This window comes from Girardinichthys multiradiatus, chromosome 18 (genome assembly GCF_021462225.1).
Source record: "Girardinichthys multiradiatus isolate DD_20200921_A chromosome 18, DD_fGirMul_XY1, whole genome shotgun sequence".
NCBI lineage: Eukaryota > Metazoa > Chordata > Actinopteri > Cyprinodontiformes > Goodeidae > Girardinichthys > Girardinichthys multiradiatus.
Genome location: NC_061810.1, coordinates 11,033,177 through 11,058,625, shown reverse-complemented (window position 1 = coordinate 11,058,625; position 25,449 = coordinate 11,033,177). Strand labels below are relative to the sequence as shown.

The window sequence follows — 25,449 nt, the reverse complement described above, 5'->3', positions numbered from 1 at the left end:
GACTTATTTATTAAATATATTATAAATCATTGATATTTCCTTCTCTTTTAAATGTCTCTTTTTTTTGCTTGTTTTGATGGTTATTTTTATCCCTTTACTTTTTTTTCTTTTAGACGTTAATACATTTTTTTTTTACCTTTCTCTTTTTTTTTACCTTTTCTCTTAAAAGTTATTAGCCATATTTTTCTGTAACCTCACTTTGGAGCACCCTGAGAGTAACATGTCATGATCGGATTTTAAACACAACCGCACAAAACACTCTTCCAAAAACAAGCCTCCACACTCATATGCCTCCTATGACATCACATACGGTTTAGGGTAACTGACCAGATTTCTTTTGAGCACATCCATTTGTATAATTTACTTGTTTCTAAACAACTTTAATCAAATTTTTCCTACAGCGGTGTTTGCAGGGGCAGCCCTGCATTACCATGTGCTCCACACAGCCATAGGAACTCTTCCACTTCCTCTGACATCTTTTTAAAAGGACTTCAAATTGTAGGAACATTAAGACAGAAAGTTTTTATTGCTGACAAGGCAAACATTTACTATAGTGAATGGTCAACTTTTATTTAGCAGGCTTAATTATAAGCCAATATTTCTGAAACATTTGCATTTATGATCTGGTTATCAACTTTTACTAGAAGTTGAGGCAAATCTTACATTCATGCTGAAGAAATAATGATACATTTTGGTTAATAAAGGAGATCAACAAAGCTAGTTTCATGTTCAGCAAGTCACAGTCTCTTTATAACTGATTTATTTCATTAAAACACATACTGAAGGTTTAATGTCACCGACACAAAAGCAGGTATTTAATGTGTGAAAAGCTTTCTGAATGAAGACGTTCTTATCAGCCTGCCCACAACAACACTAATGGACCACTACTGTTCTGGTTGCATGTTCTTTATTGCTGTGCGTGTCAGTGAGCAGCGACTGACCTTTGACCTTGTTTTTTCTGCAGTGACATGTGGTGATCCTCCTCCCTTATCTGGTCCGAAAAAGGGAGCAGCGTTTTTATTTCACAAACCTGCCCTTGCTCCTACCATTCACTCTGGAGTGAGATGTTTTTCCATTATGGTTTTTATTTAGTTAATCGCAGTTGTAGTAGCGCTTCCAATGAATGAACAGTGTAGATGATTAGATCTAAGATAAATCCGACTCCTGCTGGTGTTTCTGACAGGTCAGCCGTACAGAAACAGCAGCTAACAGTGAGCGCTGATTGCAGCCACATCAGAACAGACGTCTCCTCGGGTAAGATGGCTTTATCCCCTGAAGAGGTTTCTGTGATCCCACACAGGATTGATTATCCATGCAATTTACAACAGCCTATATTTTGGTATAAGACACTGTAATATGATCCTTTAATTTTTTGTTCATGCAACACTGATACATAATTTATATTTCCCTGCAGCAAATTCCACAGTAAGGCTCTGCCTGCCAAGCATTGTGAAACAGATGCTGGTCATTTTAATTATGAGAACTTTTGTGATTAGCTTGGTCCACCTATGGTTTTTTCTAGGTTTTAAAGAAATTTCATAAAATTCACCTAACATAACAGAGCATTACGGCACAAAATCTAACATATTGTTGGCTGGTTTCCGACAGGGTAAACTGGGAAGGTACAGGCTATCAGGTTAGGAGTTTTTTTTTTAGCAAAATTAGGTTTTACAAATTTCAGCAGGACATGCAATGATTGTGCTTTTCACACATCTTTACCAGAAAGCGACAATAAATGTATCTGGCACTGTACAGAGAGAGGAGATACTTAAGACAGTAGAGTGAGGAAAAATGGTCAGAAAATCACCTTGGTTGTTATGTCTGGAAGACATGCTTCTACTCTTGATTATTGAGAATTCCTTCCTTGTGAACAAGACTGAAATTATATCAGAAAGCCGAGATCTAACCATTTAAAACATAAAATCCAATGATGAGACAAAAAGAAATTAATTTAGGTATAAATGCATTTTATTGGTCAAGCTAACACTAAAAACCCCCTTATGTCGCTGAAAGAGCATTTTACCCAAAGCTCCAGGTGTACCTGAGAGTTGCTTTCATCTACATCTGACAGATTCTAAGGACGATGTTAGAAAATGATTAAAAAAGGCTTTAAGAGGTGAAAGAGTTTTAATGGTCTCCTATCTGCTTTTTAATTTCCTGCGAAACAAATATAAGTAAAAAGGAACAAGTGCAATATGTAATTATTTCTCGTACTTTGTTCCACCATTACTTTCATAAATTTATGTACATTTTTCAAGTTAACAAAAACCTGCCTGGTTTCTTTCACCAGGCTGTCTCTTTGATGAACACCTGAGTCACTGTGCCCAGATCAACACCATGCATATTTGCACAATTCTTTCTTTTTTTGTAAAAACATTGTAAATATACATATTTGCAAAAACATTTCTGTTACATTTACCTATCAAATGTCCTCATTTAGAGTAAGTGGAACGGAAGCCAAATTCCTTGTTTGCATGCACAAACCTGCATCTTTACTAAAAAACTGCAAAACACTCATCCTATCTTGCATATTATAGAGAATTACTGCGAATTATACAGCCCCTCCTTGAACGTGGTGGAGGGGTTTGAGTGCTCAAATGATCCTAGTGGCTATGTTGTCTGGGGCTTAAATGCCCCTGGTAGGGTCTCCCACGGCAAACAGGCTCTAGGTGACGGGTCAGACAAAGAACAGTTCGAGAACCCCTTATGACGACGATTAACTCGAGGCACGTGACGTCGCCCGGTACGGCGGAGCCAGGTTCTCACCTTGGAGCCTGGCCTGGGGTCGGGACTCATCGGAGAGTGCCTGGTGGCTGGGTTGCTCCTCGCGGGACCTGGCCGGGCCAATCTTGAACGAGAGACGCGAGGCCATCCCCCAGTGGGCCCACCACCTGCAGGGGGAACCGTGAGGGACCGGTGCAAAGAGGATTGGGCGCCGGACGAAGGTGGAGACCTCGGCGGCCCGATCCCCGGATGCTTAGGCTGGCTCTAGGGATGTGAAATGTCACTTCGCTGGGGGAGAAGGAGCCTGAGCCTGTGCGGCAGGTCGAGAGATATGGACTGGAAATAGTCGGGCTCGCCTCCACGCACAGCGTGGGCTCTGGAACCCATCTTCTTGAGAGGGGCTGGACTCTCTTCTATTATGGAGTGGCCCACGGGGAGAGGCGGCGGGCTGGGGTGGGTTGGCTTGTTGCCCCCCAGCTCAGCCGTCTCATGTTGGGGTTTACCCCGGTGGATGAGAGGGTCGCAACCCTGTGCCTTCGGGTTGGGGACAGGTCTTTGTCTGTCGTTTCGGCCTACGGGCCGAGCGGTAGTGCGCAGTACCCGGCCTTCCTGGCGTCCCTGTAAGGGGTGCCTCCCCGATCTGAATCCGAGTGGTGTTTTGTTATTGGACTTCTGAGCTAGTCACGGATTGTCCATAATGAACACCATATTGGGGTGTGTTCCAACTACAGGGGGATCACACTCCTCAGCCTCCCTGGTAAGGCCTACGCCAGGGTATTGGAGAGGAGAGTCCGGCTGATAGTAGAACCTCGGCTTCAGGAGGAGCAGTGTGGTTTTCGTCCCAGCCGTGGAACACTGGACCAGCTCTACACCCTCTACAGGGTGCTCGAGTGTTCTTGGGAGTTTGCCCAGCCGGTCCACATGTGTTTTGTGGACCTGGAGAAAGCATTCGACTGTGTCCCTCGTGATGCCCTGTGGGGGGTGCTCCAGGAGTATGGAGTCAGGGGCCCTTTGTTAGGGGCCATCCAATCTCTGTACAAGCGGAGCAGGAGTCTGGTTCGCATTGCCGGCACTAAGTCGGACCTGTTCCCGGTGCATGTTGGACTCCGGCAGGGCTGCCCTTTGTCACCGATCCTGTTCATAACTTTTATGGACAGGATTTCTAGGCGCAGCCAAGGGCCGGAGGGGGTCTGGTTTGGGGACCAGTGGATTTCGTCTCTTCTTTTTGCAGATGACGTGGTCCTGCTGGCCCCCTCTAGCCAAGACCTACAGCATGCGCTGGGGCAGTTCGCAGCCGAGTGTGAACCAGGTGGGATGAGTATCAGCTCCTCCAAGTCCGAGGCCATGGTTCTCGACCAGAAAAGGGTGGCTTGTTCTCTTCAAGTTGGAGGGGAGTTCCTGCCTCAAGTGAAGGAGTTTAAGTATCTCGGGGTCTTGTTCATGAGTGAGGGAAGAATGGAGCAGGAGATTGACAGACGGATCGGTGCGGCTGCCGCAGTAATGCGGGCGCTGTGCCGGTCCGTTGTGGTGAAGAGAGAACTGAGCCGAAAAGCAAAGCTCTCAATTACCGGTCGGTCTACGTTCCTACCCTCACCTATGGCCATGAACTTTGGGTCATGACCGAAAGAACGAGATCCCGGATACAAGCGGCTGAAATGAGCTTCCTCCGTAGGGTGGCCGGGCACTCCCTTAGAGATAGGGTGAGGAGATCGGCCATCCGGGAGGGGCTCAGAGTAGAGCCGCTGCTCCTCCACATTGAGAGGAGCCAGTTGAGGTGGCTCTGGCATCTATATCGGATGCCTCCTGGACGCCTTCCTTGGGAGGTGTTCCAGGCACGTCCCACCGGGAGGAGGCCCAGGGGACGGCCCAAGACACGATGGAAGGACTATGTCTCTCGGCTGGCCTTGGAGCCTTGGGGTTCCCCCTGGAGGAGCTGGCGGAGGTGTCTGGGGAGAGGGACGTCTGGGTGTCTCTGCTGAGCCTGCTGCCACCAGGACCCGGTCCCGGATAAAGCGGAAGACGACGAGTACGAGTATACAGCGTACCAATTGCCAGGAATAGGCTGCTTAGTCAGCTTCATTTTCCCGATTTTATTTCCTCATTGCTATGGTTTTAGTAGAAAGACTCTGTGTTAATGTGTTTAGAGCTGGGCTGTATTCCTCCAGCTACCCTGCCCCCAGTTGGCCACCTTAGGCGAGTGTTCAGCTACTTTAGTTCCTTTTATAATTTTGTTTTGTTTTGCATTTTTAAAACCAGTGCTTTAACTATTTAATTAGTCACTCAATATTATGATTAAGTTCAATACGTACAAAACCTTGAGAAGAGGTGTTGTGAGATAAGGACATTAAATGTTGTGATGTTGTGACACTTCGCCTAACAGACCCTTACCTCCACAGCTGAAGAGGAGGCCGCTCAGCAGGAAGGCGCCATGGAGCCCCCAGAGGACAGGGAGGGTCGCTCTTTTGTGGAGGTGATCAATGAGAAGTACAGCCCAGAAAACTTCCCGTATCGCAGAGGGCCTGGGATGGGGGTTGTGGTGGTTCCCACCGCTGGTCTTCAGGGTTCCCCCATGAAAGGTATAATGAGAGATCACATTTGTCTTGTTAGCAGTGTATTTTCATGAAGTTGAATTGTTTTTTCATTATTGGCAGCAAGTTTTATCTTGTGATTAGGCCCCACTCCTGCACAAGTATTGTGACAAATGTTCCATTTGTCACAATACTTGTGTGATGATTGTTGCTCCCATTGGACAGAATTGACTTGGGCGGGACAGACCTGAAAATGGAGGTAAACTCTTGTTAAAGCGTCTCATGCCTTTAGATCACAATATTCGGGAGACTGCTCGAACCTCCTCTCATTCATTTTCTTGCTAAACATGCTTATTGTGTGTTTTCTCTAATAGTTGGGTTATGTGTCCATCTGCCTAAATATTGAGGAGGTACAGTGTCTCCTCATTGCTCCAGGTCTGTCCACAGTGCATTAATTGTAGCATCCATGTAGTAGTAGCGTTAGCAACACTGAAGGGCTAATTTTTCCAATGATGCCTTGCTCGTTAATTCCAAAAGGGCTTATTTTTTCTGTAGTTGGGTTGGATCAAGGCCAGTTCGCATTCACACCAGAATTGAATTGTGCCAGAGTCTGTTTGGAACCTTAGTTCGTTTGGAGACCACCTCAAAAGGTGGGTCTCGGTCCAGTTGTTTGGTCCGGAACAAGGTTTGCTTGAGTGTATTCACATCTGCACAAAAGGTCTGGAACAGGTGGGGAAATTAACTATGGTCCATTAAAAGTGGACTAAACGTGGCTGGTGTGAATACATGTGGTTTCCTCTGAGCAGAGCACCTTCTTCCCCATGTTTGCTGTGTCCCATTGTGGCAAACTTCAGACAGGACTTATTTTTGGTTTACCTTCAACAATGTCTTGCTAGTCTTCCATTAGAGCTGAGCCATGAGTGTACGACTAATAGTTGTCCTGATAACAGATTCTCTCACCTAAGCTGTGGATCTTTGCAGCTCTACCGGAGCCACCTTGGCTGCTTCTCAGAATAATGATGTCGTTGCCTGACTGCTCAGTAGAGTGGATGGTCATGTCTTGGTAGGCTTGTAGCTGTGTCATACTCTTTCCATTTTCAGATGATGGATTGAACAGAGTTCTTGTAACTTGTAAGTGTTCATCCTGAACTTCCAGACCTATTCATGTTGCTGCTTTCATCGTATTATTACATGTTGCTCTGTCACTTCAGACCGTCTGAACTTGCCCAGTGTGCTGGTGCTGAATAACTGTGGGATCAGCAAGGCGGGTAACCAGGCTGAGATCGCTGCCTTTTGTGCTCATGTCATGGAGCTGGACCTATCACACAACAACCTGCAAGACTGGCATGAGGTAACATTGAAATGTGTCAATCCTTTCTGGCTGTTGAGTAGCATTAAATCAGTCATTTCTAATTAGGTTAAGAGATTTCTGTGTTCTTTATGTTTGGGAGTTTTGTTGATTTTTGTTTGGTAGAATCAGTTGATATAAACCAGGAAACATCTGAAAGGCAGGGTGTGTTCTTTTCTTGACAATATCTCCAACGTTGCTACATAAATGTGAAAAAAAGGAGATTTATGCAGGTTCTCAGCCATCCAGTGTATTTGTGCTAATTTATTGTGATATATTTTTATATTCATCGTTTTCAAACCCTCGATATCAAACTAAAAAGACCACTAACGCTTTTTTCAGATCAGTAAAATTACATCAAGCATCCCCAATCTGGAGTTCCTCAACCTGAGCTCCAACCCACTGGCAGGAACCTCTCTGGAGCCGCAATGTGCTGAAGCCTTTTCACGAGTGCGACGCCTCGTTCTTAACAACACCCAGATATCCTGGAATACTGTGATGCTGCTGACCCAGAAAATTCCTGTGTAAGAAAAAGAGCTGCACTAGAACCACGTTATAAAGTTCAACCCCTATAAATGTTCCCTCCTGGGGAGTTATCAGCTGGTTAGTTGGTTTCTGGTTGACTGAGTGGGCTCATTAGTTTTAATTTTTGATTGGTTGGAGGATTTGTTAATTGGTTTGTTGGTTAGTCTTTGGTTAGTAGATTGGTTTGGCTGGTTGATTTGTTGGTTGTTTTTTAGTTGGCCGAATGGTTGGTTCTTAGTTGCAGGGGATTGGTTGATTAGTTGGTTGGCTGGTTTTGGTTTGTTAATTGGTTGGTTAGATTTTAGTTATTTCTTTAGTTTGTGGGTAGCTTTTAATTTGATTGGTTGGTTGTTTTTTACACAAACAAAACATCCAATAGAACAGTTACTTCAAATTAATGTCAAGGAGAGGAGGACAGTGTGGAATAACTGTGTACTTACTAATACTCTGTATTTTGTATTATTTAGAAATCTTTTTGATTTGAAGAGAATGCTTGGAGAACATACAAACCAAAATTAGAAGTTTGCACAAAGGCACCATTCATGTAGGCCATGGAAGATGTGAAAAGGAATAAAATGGAAAAGGGCCAGTTGGCAACAAGGGGAGTGTGTGTTTCTGAGCTAGCTGTAGATAAGATAGCACAAAATCGTAGACAAAAACAGCATAAAATACGACAGTTATTTGATGACTGTTCGGTCTCCAGTGTTGTTTCTTTTGTAGAGTTTAGCAGTGGGATACAATAGGGAATGAATCAATGTTTGTTCCTCCTACCATGGGACACCTTGAAGCACTTTCCTGAGGGTAATAGCTGGCATTCCTAATTTCACAACAAACCGATGACAACATATCCTTCCCAGATCTGTTGCGATCAAACAAGTAGAATAAGGAAAAATGCAGCTTTTTGGCAGCATCTATGGGAACAGGTTCTCCAGAAACTAGGAGTGTGTACACTTGTGAGATCCATTGTATGTCTCTCCCTGGTTTTCCCCTCAGTGTTTATTTTCCTCAGCCCCAGCTGGGTTCTCCCTGTGTTCTCCTGCAGGCTGGAGGAGCTGTTCCTGTGCCTTAATGAGTACAGTAGTGTGAGTTCCTCCAGCGTGGCCTGCCCCACCCTACGCCTGCTTCACATCACCGACAACAGCCTCCATGACTGGGCCGAAGTATGCAAGTTTGGCTCCATGTTTCCCAGCCTGGACACTTTGATCATGGCCAACAACAACTTGGCCTCTATTCAGGACAACAAGGATATCGTGGCACGGCTCTTCCCCAACCTGCGCAGCATCAACCTAAACAACTCAGGTCAGTGGGGCCCATTGTGGGCTTGTGTAGATTCAGTATATGTCATACAATGTGAATTAGTCTCTAATAATGGTCCTATCTCTTAAAATGATGTTGTTTAAGCTGAGGGGTTTGGTTTGGTATTGTAGAGGTTTAAAATGAGGTTTCAGCATCACCGCAGCAGATATATTTAGCACAGCAAGCATGTCCCTTTGTTCGATTACAATCCCCTCCACATAGCTTTTTAGTGTTTCTATTTACAGAAACTATGAGTGAGGATCTATTTTCACAGATGGTTTTGGAGGGAGAAGGACAAAAACAACATCAGTGAATTGTTCAGATGAATTATCTTCATTCATGTATCCGATTGCACATTTTTCAGACATGTTTGGCACCTGCAAGCCATTCTTCCTCACAGAGTCATTCTGTATTCAGATGACAAATACATTTCTTCTAAAAATGCAATATTTGGAGACTGTACTGCACTGGGATGATGTGCATGGGATTTGGGGAGTATTGGCATCCACCAAGGCACCTTCACGGGCAAGTAAAACCGTCTTTTAAATATAGTTTTTTAGAGATCAACAGATTGCACAGAAACTCTTTGGAGCATTTAGAACATTTTTCTAGGGTACATTTTTTTATGGTTTTAATTTGTTTTGTATAGTGTTCTGGTTATACCAGATTACCATCACTGATCACAGTCAACCTAACAGATACGTGTCTAAATTGTTGGAGGAAACCAGAAAACCCATTAGGATCATCTCAGTTAGAACGTATGATGGAAAACTGTGTAAGAAATACCCTGCTTTACCGAAGTATTTATAAGTCTTTAACTTTGTCACATCTTCTGTTGTAACACCACACGAAGCAGTGCATAGTTGTGAAGTAGAAGTAGATGGTCGATTTAACAACAATTAAAGGCCTTCCAGAGTTGAACTTACTTTGTTGAACTTCTAGCTGCAATTAAAACTGCGATTCTTTAAGGGGCAATTCTCAGACTGGATCGAGACCATCTGGGAACATCCGTTTTCAAGTCCTGCCTCAGGTTCAGAATTGGATTTAGGTTTAGCCTTGGGGCCAGTCTAACACATGAACATGCTTTGCCTTTAACCCTTCTTACATAAACTTCTGGTAAAATACACCGTAGTTTGTTGTGATGCCACAAAATGTGAAAAAGCTCAGTAGATGTATCAGCTTTTCCATTCCACGTCTACCTTCTTTCCGGTCAGCAGCATCACGAGAGGCCTGTTAGTAGAAAATTCAATTGGGTTATGCTAGCCGCAGCTTATTTGCCTCAAGTTGGTGAAAAATATGCACAGATACTTGATAAAAGCTGCTCTGTTACATGGTAACACTTCCAAAATGTTTTCTCTATTAATGTTTTTATTTATTTTATTCTTAAAAGTACTTGGGGATGTATTAAATGTATACACTGCTCCCTCTCAGCACTTCTGCTGGAAACAAAAGCTGTTGCTGCGTTTAACTGCCTCAAACCCTGCAATACAGATTTTGCATCAAAATTTCACCTCTACCGTGTTAAAAATTGTAACTGAACTTCTGGTGTGTGTTGCTAGATCTCAACCGATGGGAAGACATTGAGAAGCTGAACTTCTTTCCAAAGTTAGAGGAGGTGCGGCTGCAGGGCATTCCCCTACTGCAGGCTTACACTAACGCAGAGCGCCGGAACCTCATGATAGCACAGTGAGTCTAATCAATGAGGTTTAAAGTAAATGAAGTCCTCTTTGCATGTCATTAGTCACATATTCCTAATGCTTACCTTACTAATGTTTACATGGTCCTCTTCAGGCTTCCCTCAGTATCCCATCTAAACGGCAGTGTTGTGACTGACAGCGAGCGAGAGGATGCAGAGAGGTTCTTCATTCGTCACTACCTAGACTGCCCTGAGAAAGAGCAACCTTACAGGTAAACTGCAGGGCCTGCCTGTGTTTTATCATAGCTACAAAAGTGATATGTGTTGTGTCAGTAAGATAAATAAACTGCTCTTTCTCTCCTCAGATACCATTCCCTGGTAACCAAGTACGGCAAGCTGGAGCCTCTCGCTGAGATTGATCTCAGACCTCGCTGCCGGGCACAGGTCAAAGTTCACTATGAGGAGAAAGTAGAGCAGGTTAGTTTGGCACTTGTTTACCGCTGAAAAATACAGTTAGAATGTTGACTTATACTACTACTACTTTATTTATAACACACTTTAAAACAACCACTGCTGCAACAAAGTGCCTCACAGATAAATCAAATTAACATTTAAAACTTAAAACAAATTAAAAGGACGGGGTTAAAAACAACAACAATAAGATCAAAACAATAGAAACCAAAGTAAAAGCAATGAAAACAAGAAGTCTCAGACTGCGCCAAAAGCCAAGGAATAAATGTGCGCTTTCAGATGACTTTTAAAAATGGACGGCGAGGGAGCATGTCTAATATGCAATGGGAGATCATTCCATAGGGTGGGAGCAGCCACACTAAAGGCTCTGTCCCCTCTGAGTTTTCGTTTAGATTTTAATAACTGTACTGCGTACTGATTGCACGTTAAATGTACCGTGGCCAGCTGAACTTCCTCCTCGGTCACCGTCGTACATACTGCCAAAACACACAACCGCACGCACACTCTTTTTTTCTCTCTGCACTCTTCTTCGTGGTCCCAGTCTAACAGCACACAGCACCACCACACGTATGCACACATACACACTTACACACCCACCGTACGCTGAGCTCCATCACTTATGAGTTACACATCTCCTGCAACACAGGTCACTTGATGCCTGCTTCGTGGGAACAAACCAGTACTTTGTGGGCACAAATTGATATTTCGTGCGAACAAATTAGTATTTCATGGGCACACATTAGTATGTTGTGGGAACAAATTAGTATTTCATGCACAGGCTATATATTTTTTTCCCCCATGTCAGTTCCCGGCTGCCATAGTAAACTGAAGGAAAATGTGTACACATAAATATTGTGTAGTAATATCATACGCATGAGTAATTAAATTTAAATCCATTAAGTGCAGTATAATTAGTGTATGTCCACAACTTTCACTTAATTTAGTACTTGCAGCGGGCATATGGGTTTTTAAACTCAGGGTTGGATGGAAACATCTGACTTTCCAAGTTTGAATTCCTTCTTCAGGTATGCGGAAATGTTGATTTCCGAGTACAAATGTAGTGTATCATAATATCCTGTTTTTGTTACTTAGCGTATCTTCTAAGGTAATAAACCCTAAAATGTGTAAAAATGTATTGTCAATTATATATTATTATTTAAATTTTCTTTCCAGACACATGGTCATCAGTATATGTTGTCGTGTTTATGGATGAGTGTTCACTGTAGGCGTATTTGAATAATTCCACAACTCAGAACAGATTTAGCTTATGGACAAGCTTCCCTCTAAACACTGGACATGCTTGATATCATTTTATAGCCATTTACATTTTAACTAGACCCCAAGTCAACTTTTTTTGCAGATAAACTTTTGAACACTGGGCCTTGAGGTTGCTTTATTCATGCTACTGTGCAGTTTTTTACATTTTCATGTAAACTTGTTTAATTCTGCAATATTAAAGGAGAGTTTCACTCTCCTTTAATTCACGTGTTTCCCACGCAGCACCCACTGACAATAAATGGCTTTTGTTGTGCACTTAAACCATCACACCTATTTCTGCGTGTTTAATGTTGTGCTGCGCTTGACGACGTTCTTATACGCATGTGGGTCAGTTTGGAGCTGCAACATTTTCAAAGTAATGTGAACGACCACACAGAAAATCAGATTCCTGAAAAAATTGGATTTGTGCATTAAGACCTGCAGTGTGAATGTAGCCTTAATCACAGCTCTGCGTTCGGGTATAAAACCGTCTCACTCAGACACACTCCCCCCCCGTAGCGAGTCAGGAGTTGGAATTGCGAGAACTAATCATAGCGTTTCATGCTTTATACCTTTTATCATATGCTTAATAAATCTACATGTAAATGTAAACTTTCTGAAAGTTTTTTACTGCTATGAATGTTAGTCCATGTTAGCATTGATGCTGCCAAAATCATTTTACCACTCAGAAACTGGACCCATTCTGTCCTCCACTGCTTTGGCAGTAGTAGCTTCAGGCATCGCTGAGTCAGCGCCTTGGGCCAGCGGTTTGAACTGATGAGGCCTAGGCCCGCTGGGCTCCATAAAGCCTCCCCACCCTCCACTGACCAGGGAGGTGAAAAATCCCCCACCTCAAAAGATTTATCTGTGGTGAAATTACCTGCATCGCACCGCTCACTCTCCATGTTTAATAAATTATAGCTAAATTTCAATCAAATTAAGCAAGCTGCCACTCTCCCTCGTCCTCCTGACCACACCCCTGCTTAACCCACTCATCCCCACACTTGGCCACGCCCTCTCAGTGTCTCTTGGCACCGCCCTCTATGGTGGAATTTTTTTTATAATTTCTCTGGGGTCCATGTTATGCTTTTACATATATGGTTTAGTTCCACTTTAAAGTTGGCTTGCCTTTGTCTTTATTAAGACCAAAAAATATTTTTCTGGGCTGAAAAATCACTCGTACTTCCCAAGACGTTTTTAGTCCGTGGCTCCTATCCAAATTGGGCCTAAACAAAGATGCTAAGTCATGCTAGGTTAGCCCATTTCATGCTCTTTAGTTGTAGGACTACGTCATCTTTTGTCTGCCTATTCACTGAAATTTTGCTTATGGTGTTGCAATCACTGGTGTATCTGTGGTTCTGTTTGGTTCTGTTTCAGGTGATCATCCGTTTGGACCAAACTGTCGGAGAGCTGAAGAAGCAGCTGACAACTGTGGTCCAACTCTCCACAAACAGCATGAGGCTTTACTACATTGACAAGAACAGCCCCTTTGGTCCAGAGGAGTTGAAGTACAACACCCTGGCCCTCCACTCCTACAGCATCCAGGATGGTGATGAAATACTGGTAGTGCGCAAGACCAAGTAGAAGCCTAATGTTCAACAGCTTGATAAGAAGGAATTGATTATCTAGGATTATGTTGATTGCTTAATTGATATTGCTTAAAAACACTTTTGAAACAACAAAGATGGCCTGCCTTTTGGAATGGAGAAATGCAGTAAATGGATGAGTGCCATCTTGGAGACTGGAAAATTAACTATGGTGGGCTGCCGGTTGGCCCTTGCTGGAAATTCAACAATAATGCAAGATCTGTCATAGCGAAGGCTAAGAGCGCAACATGAATTCAGTTTGCAGTGTTAGCAGAGAAGAAAGCACTGTAGCCAAACTCTGTTGCATTTTCATTACGCGGCATCCACCAAAGCACCTTCACTGGCAAATACCCAGCACTGCTCGCTTGCCCGCCTGCTCAACAGCTACCCTGATTTAGGTAACAAGAGCCTTTTGCCATGTGGAGGCAGACTGCTGCTCTCAGGTGCACTTTGGCCTTCGACAACTGCCCAAAACAAATGTCAGGCACAGGATGAAGGATGAAACCGGATCCATTTCTGATGGAGGATGATCTAATCATGTTTTTACATCAATATAAAGGTGCAAGGGTTTATTTATTTGTGAAGTTTATATAGGCTGATGGTCTATGATTGGTGTTTTTAAATTACAATAAAAGCGTAAAATCAGTTTCCTATTAGGTGACAATAAGAAAGAGCTGGGTTATATTAATTTAGCACAACAAATCTTCAGCCACAAGATTGCAAACTGGAGACATCTAACCTTGCAAATGTTAAAAATGAGACATTATTTTAAAGTCATTCTCACATTACACTGAGATCTGATGTGTCATTACACAACCTCAGTTGTAATGTGTTCACACACACATCCTCACAGGTTAAAGCAAAACAGCTCTCATGTTTGACGTTATATGCTGCACCCTGCAGGCCTCCTTGTAAGGCAAAACATGACTGCTAAAGATAACTGAAAAGACAATCTTTGATCAGCCTTTATAATTTAGGCCAATCTCTGTTTACCAATTAAAAAGGGATTCTGAGAAATGTTAGTTTGTCTCATCACCGTCATCTTATTAAAATGTGTTTCCATTTTTGTCCATAAGCCTGCAACACATTCCAAAAGATGCATTTCAAGTATTTTAGTCACTGTGGAGATGTTCTGGTGTTTAAAAATCAACCAGTAAAGTTATTCAGGTGTTTTTTTTGTCTTAAGAGCACAACGGTAAGGAGTTTTCAACCTCTTCACAAATTCAGTTTGGAATGTCTCCACAGATTTTCTTTTTTAGGTCAGATCATGATTAGATTCGGGTCAGTCTTTCCTCTTCCTCAGTCAAACCTTTGTAAAATATGCAGAATGGTGTTTGACACTGCATGAAAAATGTGTGGACCACCCAGGGAAAGATGCAGATATTGCTCTTAAATCTCTGCTGTACTTTTGTGCATTAGTGCTGTCATCACAGAGGTTGAATTGAGATTTTGGGGGTGGGATGTTCCATTTCCTCTTTGGTCTGAAAAAACCTAGGCCTGCACACTAACACTATAGTCATTCCATAATATTCTGGACTGTTAAATGAGAAATTTGCAAATCCCACCTTAACTGAAAGAACTTTGCTTATAGATTGCCGATCGATGATGTATTACAGAACTTTTACACACTTTGCCAAGTTTCAACTACAATCATTTTTGGGGGATTTCATGTGATAGAGCAAACCAAAGTAGCACATATTTGTGAGGTGGAAGAATTTTTTATTATAAAATCAGAAAACTGTGGCATGCATATCTATTCAGAACCTCCTTTCACTGCAGTTACAGCTGCAAATCTTTGGGGTATATCGCTACCAGTTTTAAACATTCTTCTTGGCAAAAGTAGTTCAGTCAGATGGGATGAAGACTCTATGACCATCAATTTTTATATCTAGCTACAGATTGTCAATTTTAGATTTGGACTTTGACTAGGCCATTCTAATACATGAATGCTTTGAAATAAGGCACCCCATTACAGCTTTGGCTGCATGTTTGGGGACATTGTTCTGCTGGAAAGTGAACCTTAGCCTCAGCCTCTTGCTAGGGCTGTGTTGTACTTAACTCTAGTCATCTTCCCTCATCTTCTGACCCAGCTTCCCCATCCCTGCTGACCCACCACATGATGCTACAAGAAAAACCATGAGGATGGTGTTTATGATGATGTCCAGTTTTCATTTTTCACCACACAGAGTTTTGCACATAGACCAGAGATTTCAGTTTTGGTGACATCTGAACAGGCCAGCCTCTTCCAGATGTTTGCTGTGTCTCCTACATGGCTTGCTGAAATCTTAAAACAAAATCTCTTATAAATTTCCTCTAACAGCTGCTTATCTTTTGCTAGCCTTCCATATCAGCCAGGTTTGTGGAGTGTACAGGTCATGTCTTCAGAGGTTTGTAGTTGTGCCATATTGTATTTTGATTTCTAATGATGAATTGAATTGTCTTTTAAAGGATGTTCTGACCTTGGGATCTTATTTTATAATCTTTAAACTTCTTCACAACCTTTCCCCTCACCTGTCTACTGTGCTCTTTGGTCTTCCTGATCCGGTTTGTTCACTGATTTTCTCTAACAAACCTCGGAGGCCTTCACAGAACAGCTAGAGTTATACTGTGAATAAATTACACACCAGTGAAGACTATTTAACAATTAGGTGATCCGTGGATTTCACTTGAGTTTATTTCAAGGTATCAGAGTAAAGGAGACTGAATTGAAATTCACAACACAGTGAAGAGAGTTTTTGTTGAAAATCCTAAGTTCTTGAATGAAAAGCAAACATTATATATATATTTTTTTGTTTCTTGAAGACATTTCACCTCTTATCCAAAAAGCTTCTTCAGTTCTGTTCATGGGTGAGAAGTATCGGATGTAGTTGTATTAAGAATCAGGTCATCTGAGTCACTCATCCTCCCCTCCATTCCATTCAACATTGGTCCGTGGTCACTTGACGATCTGAACAGGTCACCTAATGATATCGACCATGTGAGTTCGGTCACATTTCTACCCAGGGAGGTGAGACAAGGCTGCATTGTAGGTGTTAGTAAAATGGAACCAGATGCCACCACTTCTGTAACCTGGCATATACGTTAAACATGGAAAGGTTGGCCTGTCAGAGAAGCAGCTTTTGTAACAAAATAAAACTACAAAAATCTGTTGATTTCATGTGTAAAATCACATTTTTCTTTCAATTTACAAAGAGCTCTAAACTGAACTGTTCCAAACTTGTCTTGAAGTGTGTTGCAGGCTGGAAATGCAAAGAAAGATGTGTGTTAGCTCAATAAATGGCACTGATGTGACAAAACAATACATATCTCAGGATAGTAGTGTCTTCAGTTTTTTTTTTTTTTTGGAATTGTTATTGATTCTTAGTTTATTTACATTTTCGAAGTGTCATGTAAGCAGTCCATGAACAGATACTGATCATAGTTGTATGCATTTAAACACACCTCTGACCTGTACTTTGGAAATGTTCTGTTCTGTGTTTCACCTGGCTGTCCGTCCTGCACAAAAACACTTTTATCAAAGACTGAACAGTATCTTATTATTAATGTAATTAAAGTTATTATAATGTGGAATATATAAAATATTCATTAATTTTAATATATGGCATCTTTCTTGTAAACCAGGAGCCTTGACCTTAGGAGTTTGGTGCGATTGATTTTCCTTTAGCAAGCCACTTAGCAGATTCCTGAAACATTGTTACTGCTATAGAAACAGATGATTTGTTAAGCTGCAAAATGAAATATTCCTGTCTTGTGGCTCAGTGAGGAAGCATTAAATCATCTGAAGTGGTGGTTTTTGATGAGGGCTAAACGGCTCATATCCCAGCGTGTAACACTGTCGGGGTGGCACGAACACCCAGAGAAAAACGGTACTGTTAATTGTGCCCAAATGAGTTTTCTTTTCCTCCAGTCGGAACTGAGTGTGGCGCCCCCTGCATTGTTCCGTTTAAGCACTTTACAAACATAATACTATTCAGCAGAAAATGGAAGGGGCTCCTTTGCTGTTTTTAGGGAATCGAAATTACATTCAAACATCTTCTGTTCAAATACGTTTAACTGGTCAAACTTAGTTGTTATTCTACAATAGACATTGGTTCTTTAAAACTCAGTTAATAAATAAATGGAATCCTTTATTCTATTTGTAAAAAAGGACATTTTTTTAGCATCAGCTCCAGTTAAGATTGAGACAAGAATGAAAACTGTGATACTTAATATGGACTAAACTGATAAGATTCTTTAAAAAACATTTTATATGTTAAAGTCTAATTTGCTCTGAAAGTGGGATTCTTAGTTTTCTTACACATGTAGTTAGATTTCTTTTCCTCCCCAGTTTAAAATGAGAAAACATTTTAACTTTACGTTTGAGTAAACAAAGCATCTCTGTTTTAGAGTGCTAAAACGGTTCCCTCCTGTCTGCAGCTTTGGAGTGTTTATTTTCCAACACTACAGCTATAATTGAAGAAGTGATCATGGAGAAAGGGCAAAGCAGGACCACTTGCCCACATTTTAGCACTGTAGTTCTAAAATAAATGTTAGTGTAGCATGTACTGCATTATTTGTTGTTATTTTAGCTTTTAACTTTATGTTCTCTCTCTTTTCTCTTCCTAGAAGCTACACCTGGCCTGGCTTAGTGTCTACCTGTAACACCTTTCTGGAGAGGGGCATCGTCCAAGCTTCTGCTGGCAACAACTTAATGCTCACCCTCTACCGATGATCCACATGGCCCTGTCTTTTAGTGTTTAACCCTTTCTCTCTCCTAGACATGGAAATTGACTGAGCTTTTATTGTGACTAACTCTATGTGCTCTTTCAGACTCTAACCTTGAAAACTGACTCAGAGTTTATCTGTTCTTTCTTTCTAGATGAAACAACTAAAGGAACTACATCCATTAACATTTACTTTTCCTTCCCATAGAAAGTACTCCTGGATCAGTGCTTCTTTGTTCTCTTTGTGTCTCTGCTCTGTTCTCTCAAACCCCCAGTCGGTCGTGGCAGATGGCCGCTCACACTGAGCCTGGTTCTGCTGGAGGTTTCTTCCTGTTAAAAGGGAGTTTTTCCTCTCCACTGTCGCTACATGCATGCTCAGTATGAGGGATTGCTGCAAAGTCAACACCAGTGACTGTCCACTGTCTCTACATGCTCATCCAGGAGGAGGGAATTCTGCAAGTCACTGACTGGATGCAATCTGCTGGGTTTCCTTAGACAGAAAAATCTTTTATCCAATTTGAATAAATAACTAACTCTGACTGCACTGTTCAATGATTAGGATTAATTGGAATGTATGTACCTGACTTTTGTGAAGTGCCTTGAGACTACATGTTGTGAATTGGCGCTATATAAATAAACTGAATTGAACTGCAGCCATAAAAAACAGAACAAAGATGCTGTGATCTAGTGTTAGCACCAACCGTCAGGTTTCCACTATGGCTGCCTGAAGTGTGTCTTAATCAATGTGAGACTTGTTTGGAAGATGAGAATGTTGCATTAGTTTGGAGGGAGGGATGATATAATGGTACGCATGTTATCTATTTATTGACTGTGTATTCACGAGGAGAGTCTTTAGACCTCCATAGATCCATAGAGTGATGAACTTCTGGACACTTGTTTTTCATTTTAACACAGAGAACACATTTTGAAGCCTTTACGCAGAGGATTGTTATTTCCTTCAATTCCAGTGTACTGTATGTTCTGTTAGGAGCTGAAGATTTAGCCCTTTAAAGCCCCTCAAAGTATCATTACAGATTTATTTTTTAAATCCCAAGATAGGCTACAAAAAATTAGCACCTGGCCTTTTGTGCCTCACATGGAGATTTGAATCATGTTTGATTTATTTACCAGTCTAACGTCAATTTTATTCAGTTCATTAAATTTTATTTACATAGCGCCAATTCACAACACATGTTGTCTCAAGGCACTTCACAAAATCAATTCAATCGAATCATACAGATTTCAAGTCAAAAACATACATTTCAATTGATCATAGTTATCAAACGGAAACCCAGCAGATTGCATCCAGTCAGTGACTTGCAGCATTCACTCCTCCTGGATAAGCATGTAGAGATAGTGGACAGTTGCTTGCAATGACTTTGCAGCAATCCCTCATACTCTGCATGTCAAAGTTTTTCATGTTTAAAACATATACGGTAAATTAAACAATTCTCTGTGATTCCAGACAACACCACACGTTTTAGGACCTTGGTTGCGAATTTGACCCTTCTTATTTTTTTGTTTAAAAGGAAGCTTGTTTTTACATGTCTGTCAGGCTGGAGGAACCTTCAACATCAAACATCAGCTTCCACAAAATTATACTATGAAGTTTTCAAGAACCTTCCTTCATTCATTATTCAGCAGCTCAACGTGGAGAAATCCATCACACAGAGCACAACCCAACCAGCAGTATCTTCAATAGACCAAAATGTACTCCAAGAAGTCACAGTTTTTCATGGTTAATGTCTCTACTTTTTATTTAAATCAATATGTGTAATTTTCATTCTTCTGCACTTTAATGTACTGTAACTCAAAACATTGTAAAATAATTGCTCAGTTTTTGAGAAAATCCCCTTATCTGCCTTTTTTGCAAAGAATGAAATGAGGTTATTAAGCCTACAACATATATTTCTACACACTAAAGATTTTGAGCTTAGCCACAAAAAGAGTGGGGGGGATGAGGCAAAAAAAGGAATCATTACGCCTGTGTGTGTCTGACCCTGTTAAAGTCTCAAGCATAAAGCTTTTCAGGTATGTACAGGTGGGGTTTTTTTTTTCAAACTTGAAGACTAACCTTTTTCCCCTAAAGCAGAATTTTGTGCTAAGCTAGTTAGATGCCTCAACGTCTTCACATTAATGTTCAGACCCAATTGTGGCATTAAGTTTGAGATATTCACCTAGCTAGTTGAAGCCTAGCCATTTAGCATATTAACAAGTCTTTAAACATTGTGTGGTAAAGAGACATCGCAACAAGTGTTAGCAAAGATGCTAATAAAGCCTCCAAAGAGCACAAAAAGGTGGTTATGTCCTTTTAAAAGTAGTCAGGTACCTACCCGCATACGTTGCAATCTGTTTGAATCTGGGAGTAGGAAACCTCGGGTTTAAAGTCTGATTCAATTAAACATTGTAGATTAGCTAGAATGCCCTTAAGTCAACATTCTAATCTGAAAAATCAGAGTTTCTTACCAACCCTGACCTCAAAATCCAGTATGGGTGCCACAAGTGTAAAGCATAGTCATACCAATAATTAAGACAGTTTATTATTATTGATGTTCCTGTTAGTTATTAGCCTGGTCTTTGAAGACAACTAGGAAAACGTTCCTTTTTTTCCAACTTACACAGAGAACATGGCAAAACTAGGTGTGATTCTAGGATAAAAACATCACAACATTAATGCATCTCTGCAGTACTAGAAGTTAAGGTCCTTTACAAACCCGACAGTCTGATGCATAAGTGCAGAAGCTTTCTTTAAACCAGTGGTCTCCAAAGTCAATCCTAAAGAACCACTGTCGGACGTGTTTTAGATGTTTCTCTGGCTCAACACACCTGAATCAAATGAATAGGTCATTAGTAGGCTCCTACTGAACTTGACAAAACGTGAAGAACGTTGCCCCTTTAGGACTGGAGTGAACATCCCTGCTTTAAAGCAGCACTGTTCTGGTAAATGGATGTTTCCTGCTCAAATGCATTTATTTTCGGTACTGAAAAGCTCTGTTGCATATGGAGAGCCAAAATTTCATTAATTAAATAAATATTTATACATCATTATACTTCAATAAAAGGATGAATGGATGGAAAGATGTATATGTCCGTTTATAAAATAAGTAATTCCATTTTTAAAACTGATTAAAGTTTTGTTTAATCAAACGCAAAAAACGTCTTTTCATAGTTTCATAGATTCTGTTCTGCAGAGGCTACATGGGGGTACATTTGTAAGCACTGTTGCCTTGCAGCAAGAAAGTCCTGGGTTCAAATCCTGGCCTGGGGTTTTTTTGCACTGAGTTTGCACGTTCACCCTGTACATGCGTGGATTCTTTTCAGGGACCCCAGCTTCCCTCTGCAGTTCAAAAACATGCATGTTAGATTAATTGTTCTCTCTGAAATGCCCTTTGTAGTGAGTGTATGTGTGCCTGGTTGTTTGGCCTGTTTGTCTCTGTGTTGCCCTGGAGACCTGTCCGGGGAGTACCCCGTCTCATACCCGGTGATAGCTGGACATAGGCACCAGCCCTCCACAACCCTGTAAAATTAGGTGGGTAAAGACAATGGATGTCTTGCACTGCAGCATGACATAATTAAAATTTTTGCTCTGGCAAATAGAGCCTAAAATCTGATTGGCTACCTATAATACTGTTATGTTCGCCCTCTGATTCACCTTCCATGTTTTAAGGGCCAAAAGTAATTTGATTCAATAATTAAATCAATAAATAATTAACTGATTAAGTGTTTTATTAATTATGAGAAACTGTAAATAAAAAATGAAATATGTATAAAGATCTTTTATTTACAAAAAATGTATTTCACTACTGAACTATTTATTTCATAACTTTTGCTACAGCATATCATAAATGTATAATCTGCCAGTCTTACCCACTGAAGTCAGTGGGTGGGAGTAACTGCTATAACTAGAGGTGATTGGGCTGAATTTGACTTGCTGAGCTGGGGACCTTTCCTCAAGGAGTTTCCATGTTCTCCCCGTGGATGCGTGGGTTCTTTCTGGGTACTCTGGCTTCCTCCCACAGTCCAAAAACTGCTAGGTTAATTGGTCTCTCTAAATTGTCCATAGGTGTGAATGAGTGTGTGCTTGGTTGTTTGTCTGGTGTCTCTGTGTTGCCCTGCGATGGACTGGCAACCTGTCCAGGGTCTAACCTGCCTATTGACATTTGGAGATAGGCACCAACTCCACCGTGATCCTGTACTGAAAAAGCAGGTATAGAAAATGGATGGTTACATTTCAATCTATACTGTTAAACAACTTACAGCTTAGTACGCGACATAATGCTTAAATTTCAACACCTAGATACTAAATCAATACTTGCTTCTTTGGATTTATCAATAAACACACTTCATGAGTCATCATCTACCTCCACTGAAGAAGCGCTTCACCAGAGCTTACATGGGAATTATGTTGGATCAAATAAAATATTTCTCCAAGTCATACTCACCAGTATTTAATCTAATTATTTAACACAGCATGCCACGTGGAGCTGCTTTTCATCTGTAGCAATCATGTTCTCTAAGAACCAATAGAAGGTCAGAGTGAATCATCCTTCTTGTGATGAAAGATGAATCACTGAATGGGAATAAATGGCTCTCTCCCTCCTCAGTCGTCTGACACCTTTCCATTCATAGCAGCAGCAGCAGCTTTGGACTCAGGCCCGCTGGTTGGAAGCTAGAGGGAGAGTAAAGCTCTGCATCCATTACTGACTCATTCACTATGATGCAGACAGCCAGTCAGTACTTCCTTTGTTGTTGCAGCTAAGGTTATAAATGATTAAGCAAAACATTATGACCACTGACAAATGAAGTGAAAAACACCGATCATCTCTTCATTGTGGCACTTATTAGTAGATGGGATGTATTAGGCAGCACGAGAACCTGATTCTTGAAGACCGAGAACCAGGAAAATGAGCCAGCTGGGCCAAATCATTTCCAAAACTGCAGGTGTTTTGGGCTGCTGAAGAAGTTTAGGCTAGTTCTGATAGAAAGGTGTCAGATTACACAGTGGATCCTGGTTTGTTGCGTATCTACATAGCTGCAAAGGAGTCAGGGTGGTCATGCTGAGCCTGTCCACTGCTGATATACCAACAATGGGCATGTGAGCATTAGAACTGGACCACAGAGCAATGGAACACAGTGGCCTGGCCTGATTAATTGCATGGATCGCTGGGTGCGTACCTTAGCTTATCTGGGGGCACTAAGATGCACCCATGTGAAGAAGACAATGCTTTGGTTAATGTTCTGCTGACAGACTTTAGGTGCCGCCGTCCATCTGAATGTTACTTTGATACATACTACCTAAGCATTGTTACAGACCCTTTACACCTTTTTTTGGAAACACTGTTCCCTTATGTCCGTGGCCTCTGTCAGCATGATAATGCTCTCTGCCACCAAACATGTTCAGGAATGATTTCAAAAGCACAACGAAGTTTGAGGTGTTAACTTGACCCAGATCTGACTAATTGAGCACTTGTGGGAGGTGCGGGGCAAAAAAGTCTGATCCATGTACACTGCACCTCTCAACATCTAGCATCGAACAAATTTCCTGCTAACAACATAGTACAGCTCCAGGGGTCTAGTGAAGCCCATGCTTCAAAAGTTTAAGGTTGTGTAAGTAGGTGGTCATAATCTCTTCCCTGATTTGTGAATAAAAGAAACCAGTTAAATACATCTTTTAGTTTGCGACCCAAGCTACTTGATATTTAATATAAAATCTATTTTACAGAACACAAAGAAAGCATATTACATTCTGAAATCTACCTGCTTTATTTTATGTTCAGTTTTACTTTTAAGTGCAATAATAGGAAAATTGGACCAGAGTTAAAAATGGGGAGGGGATTCACCACTAAATGAGCAAATATTAAGCAATTTTAAGAAGAATGCTTCTTACCATAAAACTGAACGTGGATTTTTTATTATCAAAAGTCAGAAATGTTAAATATTCAGAATTCAAAGAAATGCACAGTATGGTTACAGGCAGTTTATGTGGTGTAATCAATGCACAGGCTGAGCAACACTTGTGAAACAGCTCAGTAAAGGCATATTGTTACTTTTTCTGCAGAATGAATGTAACAGTAATGCATGGACCCACACACCATACAAACAGCATTCAGACACCTTGCTCTGGGCTGAGCTCCTTTAAGATGGCCATAGTTCTGTGGTCTGATAAATCAAAAGCTCCAGTCCTCCTTTTTCATCCAAAATTTCCAGGGTAAAAATTATGAGGGTTGTCTGACTTTTGTTCACACACTGTGCACTATGCAAGAATCCATGCTGGTATAAAGATACAGCAGTGCCCCTTGCATTTGAGCACAACATCTGTGCAGATGTCTGTTTTACAGCCATATAATGTTCTCATTCTGCTGGTTTCTTTTCCAGGGAAGGTGTTTCTTATTTCAGCCAAACAATCCTGAGCCACATTGTGTCTGCATTAAAACAGCACAGTTTTGTTTGAAAGACATCCAGTTGGGAAACTGTCCTGCTCATAGTTCAGACCTGTGAGGCTTTGAAAACATTTCCCTAGATATAGCTTTCACAAAAGTATATTGATTCAAAACAAGAAGTGAATTCCAACTGGTTAAACATGTATACACTGTTGGGAAAAAGACATGATGCTTCGTGGTAACCTGCCACAAATTTCAAATAACCACACATGAGTCAAAAACCTCTGAATGATATGTTCTGATATCTATGACACGGCCTTGAGCACAATCAAGTATGAAAAGTCAATTACTTAAATCTTGTTTTTGTTAATAAAATATTGATTTTAAACAAATTACAAATAGAAAGCTTCTGTTTTTATTGACATTTTACACTATATTGTAACATTTGGGGAATAAGTAGTCGGAAAACAATTTTAGGTATTCAAAATTAATCAGGTATAATAATAAAATACAGAATCCTATAATTCAGTATATTCATAAATTATAAACATTCACAATATTATAAATCTCATTTATTCTTTTTAAGCCTGGGCGAGTGAAATATTTTTTCTACAGCAGTTTTATTAAGTTAAATATGAACTGCCTATTTCTTCTTTTATCAAAGAATATAAGCACAAAATATAGAATTTTAAAAATCTTTGTATTATTGTTTAAAAAAGCGGGACATTATTAGTATAAACTTTTCCCATTGAAAAGCTCATGTCAGTCGTCTTGGCCACGGAGGTCGTGTAAAGAACTAAATCACAGAAGAAGAAATGGGACAGCTCTCCCACGCGACCGAACGTCTCATATTTTCAATGAACGGATTCTCTGATGTTTACGTTCGTCGCCATGGTGACGGTGTAGGAGGCGGTTCGCTTCAATGGTCAGTGACGTCCTGGGCCCGATTTCAACCAATCACAGCTTCGCTCCATGGCCTTCCTGACGTCACCCTT

The 25,449-nt window shown here is 41.1% G+C and overlaps 1 protein-coding gene across 1 annotated transcript; it reads left to right on the top strand.

Moving 5' to 3' along the window:
* The first annotated feature begins 989 nt into the window (after nt 1-989).
* LOC124884236 (tubulin-specific chaperone cofactor E-like protein) lies at nt 990-16,966 on the top strand. Its single transcript, XM_047392032.1, has 9 exons — nt 990-1,254; nt 5,121-5,300; nt 6,464-6,603; nt 6,943-7,124; nt 8,168-8,424; nt 9,981-10,107; nt 10,213-10,329; nt 10,423-10,534; nt 13,163-16,966. The coding sequence occupies exons 1-9, from the start codon at nt 1,137-1,139 to the stop codon at nt 13,367-13,369; spliced, it is 1,440 nt and encodes a 479-aa protein (XP_047247988.1). The 5' UTR covers nt 990-1,136; the 3' UTR covers nt 13,370-16,966.
* Nucleotides 16,967-25,449: the final 8,483 nt, after the last annotated feature.